Here is a 5,920-nt window from a genome sequence, read left to right as displayed (position 1 = left end):
CTACTGATGAATTGGGTGTCTGAGCAGAGCTAATATCAGTTCCAAGGACTAGGCGTAACTTGTTGTCAGCTATAGCCTTGATTTATGACCTGCTCAGTATATTGGTGCCAGTTTTAATCGAGGGTAAGGTCATCATGCAGGACCTCTGCCGATTAAAGATAGCCTGGGACATGGAATTGGACTCTGACACTACGGACCGCATCAAGGCGTGGGCAAAGCAGCTGAGCAAGACCAGCGGGATACGTGTGCCAAGAAGCCTGAAGGTTATTCCATAGGAATCAGCCACCCTAGTACAGTTGCATTTGTTCTCAGATGCAAGCATCATGGCTTTAGGAGTAGTGGCATACTTGCGGGTCTCGGATCCGTGGAGAAATGTATCTTGCAGATTCATCATGGGAAAGGCAAGGGTAGCACCATTAAAGCATGTTTCAGTGCCCTGCCTAGAGTTTAGTGCAGCAATACTGGCCATGAGACTCGGAAGCACTATTCTGACCATGCTAGATTTCAGGGTAGATGGGGTCTATTATTGGACCGACGCAACAACCGTCTTGCGATACATTAGGAATGATCAAGCCAGAAACCAGACATTTGTGGCAAATCGTGTTTCTATGATAAGGGAGGGCAGTGATCAGAAAGAGGGAAGGTATGGTAACTTTGAGTGGAACCCAGCAGACGATGCAACACGTTCCAAGCAGTCCGAAAGGTGGAGAAAAGGGCCAGAGTTTCTGTTAAAGGAGTGTTTCTGGCCAACTGAGCCAGCTCAAATGTCAGATGGTGTGGAAGGATTAGAAGTTAAGTGTGAGATAGGACCAACAGGAACTAGAGGCTACCAGATAATTAGTTACAGGATTGGGTTGGATATCAGGCAAACAGGTTTGTATAAAATCATCCACCACTATTCTGGGTGGATGAAGCTCCTTAGAGCTTTGGGTTGGTTGTTGCTATTTGCTAGGTACATTATTTATAAACATAGGCAGCTGCTCAGCGGGCTAGATGTGAATTTGTCCACCGAAGTTATTAGCTTGGCAGAGACTGTGGTAGTGCAGGTAACACAGCGTGTTGATTACGAGATAGAGATAGTGAGCCTTGAGAAAGGAGGTACTATTAGGGTTTCTAGCTCCCTAAGAAGGTTCAAACCAATCCTGAGAAATGGGCTTTTGTGCATTGGAGGTAGGTTATCTTTGGCAAATATCTCTCTGACCGAGAGGTATCCAATTATTTTACCGTATAAGGGCCATATGACAGACATGGTGATCCGGTATTATCATGAGCATTCTAACCATATGGGTGTAATGCATGTTCTGAGTCTGATGAGGGAGAAATTTTGGGTGGTTAAGGGCAATGCAGCAGTGCGGCGCGTGCTGAGCAGATGCATCAGGTGTCGCAGGGCACATAGAAAGGTAATATCGAGCAGCTAATGGCCGATCTACCACCTGATCGCGTGGAGTCGGGGAAACCCCCATTTTATCGCACCGGGGTGGACCTTTTTGGGCCATTCTTCGTAAAGTGAGGCAGAGCACAGATGAAGCATTGGGGGGTTATATTCACTTGCTTGAACATGAGGGCCATGCACTTGGAAGTAGCCTCAAATCTCACATCAGACCCGATCATTAGTGCCTTCAGGAGGTTTTTGGCTTGTCGGGGTCAGGTCAAGACGGTTAGATGCGACTGCGGCACTAATATTGTGGGATCGCGGAAAGTTCTTGAATCCAGTTACGAGTTCTTGGCAGGAAACAAGGTGTGCAATGAGCTACTCCGGTGTGGAGTGGAATTCATTTTCAAACCTTGCTGCGCCTCACATTTTGGAGGAGCTTGGGAACGGTTGATAGGTACTGTGAGGAGGGTCCTAGATAATTATGAAGGGCTATGCACACTCTTTTGTGAAGTGGAGGCAACGGTTAAGTTAACAGTAGGCCCCTTACTGTCGTCACCTCAGACAATTGAGACCCGGGTCCACTCACACCGAACAAGCTTTTCAATATGGGAGATTCGCCTGTAGGCAGCGGCATTGCAATAGATAGCCACTCTAAGCAGAGATGGAAGCAGGTGCAGCATATGGCCGAGCAGTTCTGGGCCCGTTTGAAACGTAAATACCTGCTAGGGTTACAACAGCGACAAAAACCTCAGGGTAGGAGACGTAGTCCTTATGGTCAAGGAGAATGAAGCATGCTACCATTGGCCATTGGCTAGAGTAGTGCAGACTAAAGTAGGGAAAGATGGTTTGGTGAGGACGGAGACTGTCAGGAGAGAGGGCAAGGAATATGACAGACCGCTGTCGAACTTGATTTAATTTTGGAGGTGGAGAAGGATCTAGTGGGCGTCACTGAGCAATAGGTGTTGATACCCCATTTGTGCTCAAGAGGTTTCAAAGGGGCGGGTGTAAACACAGGAAAATTTCACGTAGGGAAATTTCACTTTTCCCTGCGCAACTTTGAATAACTGTTCGTGGTAAATTCAAAAATTTGTAATTAAATTTCCGGTCACTTAATAAAAGCTTATGCTTTGTCAAATCATAAGAAAATTAAAATGAGGAAGTTTCCTTCAGAGACAATAATTATGAGGGACACTTTTATATGTTCATTCGCTTGTAACAAACAAAAGGAACCATCGGTCCGTCTCCTGCTCCCCTGTTTAGCGCGTGGGACAGCTGCAGGTGGTTCTTTCAAAGAGTAGTCGGCATTGGGAGTGTACGTGTTTGGGAAAGTCCACAGTGATGACCTTTAGATGGAATTATAAGGTAAGCATCACAGTGTTCTAAGATTTATAGACTTAAGAGGGTTGTCAGGGTTGCTGTTTAAATAACAATAGCTAATTAGAGCTGTTAATATAATGAAATATAGACACTTTGACAATATTGTGAGGGGTGTGCTTGTTTAACGGTTGCGTTCCCTTGGTAGGGATTTGTCAGCGGTCCATGAGGGGAGAAAACCGGACGGTCTTTACAGTGGGAAAGCAAACAGTTTGGTAAATAAAGGATATTATCAAGATGTCTTTTCAATTTAATGAGGGAAAATACAGGTCGTAAGGGGTTAGGCTAGATAAAACATGCCAGAGATCGAATAACTGTTTAGTAGAATTCTCTCATGACATTAATGACGCCTATTAATGCTTAGTGCATATTTCTTAAAGATTACATGTATGGCAGACCAGAGGGATTCACCTGCCTAGTGTTATGAAATTTTGTAATCAAGTTATCATACCAGAAGTCTTTATTGGAAATGTTAATAAAAATGTGTAATATGAAGGAATTACAATCACTGGAATTATAGCAATAGAGTTGTTCTAATCAGACATTGTTGAATGAATGTAAAGGATAGAATTTTTCTCTAAGTATGTTTTTTTTTTCTTCTTTGATTAATTGAAGAATTGTCACTATGAATTTCTTATGTTTGTAATTTTTCCAGTGACCATCGACTAAATAAACATGCAAAGGTCAAACGTGTTTTCACTCCAAAACCCCACTACAGGGATCGAGCCACAGTGTATATATATATATATATATATATATATATATATATATATATATATATATATATATATATATATATATGTGTGTATATATATATATATATATATATATATATATATATATATATATATATATATATATATATATATATATATATATATATATATATCGAAAGATAAATATCTATTACTTTTCCACTAGCTACCATAAATAACTGTTTCCTTCCCCCGATGTGGTCAAATGAATTCGATCTTTTCCTTTGAATACTTTCTGATCAAATTTATATTTTAACAAAGAGAGAGAGAGAGAGAGAGAGAGAGAAAATCGTGATTGTATAGTTGTAGTGAGATATAGAGTTGGCATTACTCACCTGTCCACTGCATTCAGTTACCGCCAGATCTTCGACCTCAAAAATGAACCTCAAGAGATTGCATTGTTCTCATATCGAACATACTATATTTGGTTATATACTAGTGTGTGTATATATATATATATATATATATATATATATATATATATATATATATATATATATATATATATATATATATATATATATATATATACCAAGGCACTTCCATCAATTTTGGGGGGTAGCCGACATCAACGAATGAAACAAAACAAAAAGGGGACCTCTACTCTCTATGTTCCTCCCAGCCTGACAAGGGACTCAACCGAGTTCAGCTGGTACTGCTAGGGTGCCAGAGCCCACCCTCCCCCGTTATCCACCACAGATGAAGCTTCATAATTCTGAATCCCCTACTGCTGCTACCTCCGCAGTCATCTAAGGCACCGGAGGAAGCAGCAGGGCCTATCGGAACTGCGTCACAATCGCTCGCCATTCATTCCTATTTCTAGCACGCTCTCTTCCCTCTCTCACATCTATCCTCCTATCACCCAGAGCTTTCTACACTCCATCCATCCACCCAAACCTTGGCCTTCCTCTTGTACTTCTCCCATCAACTCTTGCATTCATCACCTTCTTTAGCATACAGCCATTTTGCATTGTCTCAACATGGCCAAACCACCTCAACACATTCATATCCACTCTAGCTGCTAACTCATTTCTTATACCCATTCTCACCCTCACCACTTCGTTCCTAACCCTATCTACTCGAGATACACCAGTCATACTCCTTAGACACTTCATCTCAAACCCATTCAATTTCTGTCTCTCCATCACTTTCTTTCCCCACAACTCCAATCCATACATCACAGTTGGTACAATCACTTTCTCATATAGAACTCTCTTTACATTCATGCCCAACCCTCTATTTCTTACTACTCCCTTAACTGCCCCCAACACTTTGCAACTTTCACTCACTCTCTGTCGTACATCTGCTTTGAATCCACCATTTGCTGCAACAACAGACCCCAAGTACTTAAACTGATCCACCTCCTCAAGTAACTCTCCATTCAACATGACATTCAACCTTGCACCACCTTCCTTTCTCGTACATCTCATAGCCTTACTCTTACCCACATTAACTCTCAACTTCCTTCTCTCACACACCCTTCCAAATTCTGTCACTAGTCGGTCAAGCTTCTCTTCTGTGTCTGCAACCACTACAGTATCATCCGCAAACAACAACTGATTTACCTCCCATTCATGGTCATTCTCATATACCAGTTTTAATCCTCGTCCAAGCACTCGAGTATTCACCTCTCTCACCACTCCATCAACATACAAGTTAAATAACCACGGCGACATCACACATCCCTGTCTCAGCCTCACTCTCACCGGAAACCAATCACTCACTTCATTTCCTATTCAAACACATGCTTTACTACCTTTGTTGAAACTTTTCACTGCTTGCAACAACCTTCCACCAACTCCATATAACCTCATCACATTCCACAATGCTTCCCTATCAACTCTATCATACGCTTTCTCCAGATCCATGAACGCAACATACACCTCCTTACCTTTTGCTAAATATTTCTCGTATATCTGCCTAACTGTAAAAATCAGATTCATACAACCCCTACCTCTTCTAAATCCCCCCTGTACTTCTAAGATTGCATTCTCTGTTTTATCCTTAATTCTATTAATCATTACTCTACCATGCACTTTTCCAACTACACTCAACAAACTAATACCTCTTGAATTACAACACTCATGCACATCTCCCTTACCCTTATATAGTAGTACAATACATGCACAAACCTAATCTACTGATACCATTGACAACACAAAACACACATTAAACAATATCACCAACCATTCAAGTACAGTCACACCCCCTTCCTTCAACATCTCAGCTCTCACACCATCCATACCAGATGCTTTTCCTACTCTCGTTTCATCTAGTGCTCTGCTCACTTCCTCTATTGTAATCTCTCTCTCATTCTCATCTCCCGTCACCGGAACCTCAACACCTGCAACAGCTATTATATCTGCCTCCTCTTATCCTCTACATTCAGTAAACTTTCAAAATATTCCGCCCACCT

At 41.7% G+C, this 5,920-nt stretch overlaps 2 protein-coding genes across 2 annotated transcripts in view; both read left to right on the top strand.

The window, feature by feature from the left end:
• Window positions 1-323: 323 nt before the first annotated feature.
• LOC137627591 (uncharacterized) lies at window positions 324-1,418 on the top strand. Its single transcript, XM_068358673.1, has one exon. It carries the CDS (start codon window positions 324-326, stop codon window positions 1,416-1,418), a length of 1,095 nt encoding a protein of 364 aa, XP_068214774.1.
• A 140-nt stretch (window positions 1,419-1,558) lies between these two features.
• Window positions 1,559-5,920, top strand: part of LOC137627590 (uncharacterized) — a 54,955-nt gene continuing 50,593 nt past the window's right edge. Inside the window, exon 1 of the mRNA XM_068358672.1 lies at window positions 1,559-1,738. Coding sequence (XP_068214773.1) covers window positions 1,559-1,738 — 180 coding nt within the window. The remainder of the gene's footprint in view (window positions 1,739-5,920) is intronic.

The sequence above is a fragment of the Palaemon carinicauda genome, chromosome 35, assembly GCF_036898095.1.
Source record: "Palaemon carinicauda isolate YSFRI2023 chromosome 35, ASM3689809v2, whole genome shotgun sequence".
NCBI classification, from domain to species: Eukaryota; Metazoa; Arthropoda; class Malacostraca; order Decapoda; family Palaemonidae; genus Palaemon; species Palaemon carinicauda.
This window is presented reverse-complemented; position numbering and strand designations above follow the sequence as displayed.

Excerpts from the sequence above, each read along its gene's own strand:
- LOC137627591 (XM_068358673.1), top strand. The coding sequence starts at position 324 with ATGGCTTTAGGAGTAGTGGCATACTTGCGGGTCTCGGATCCGTGGAGA.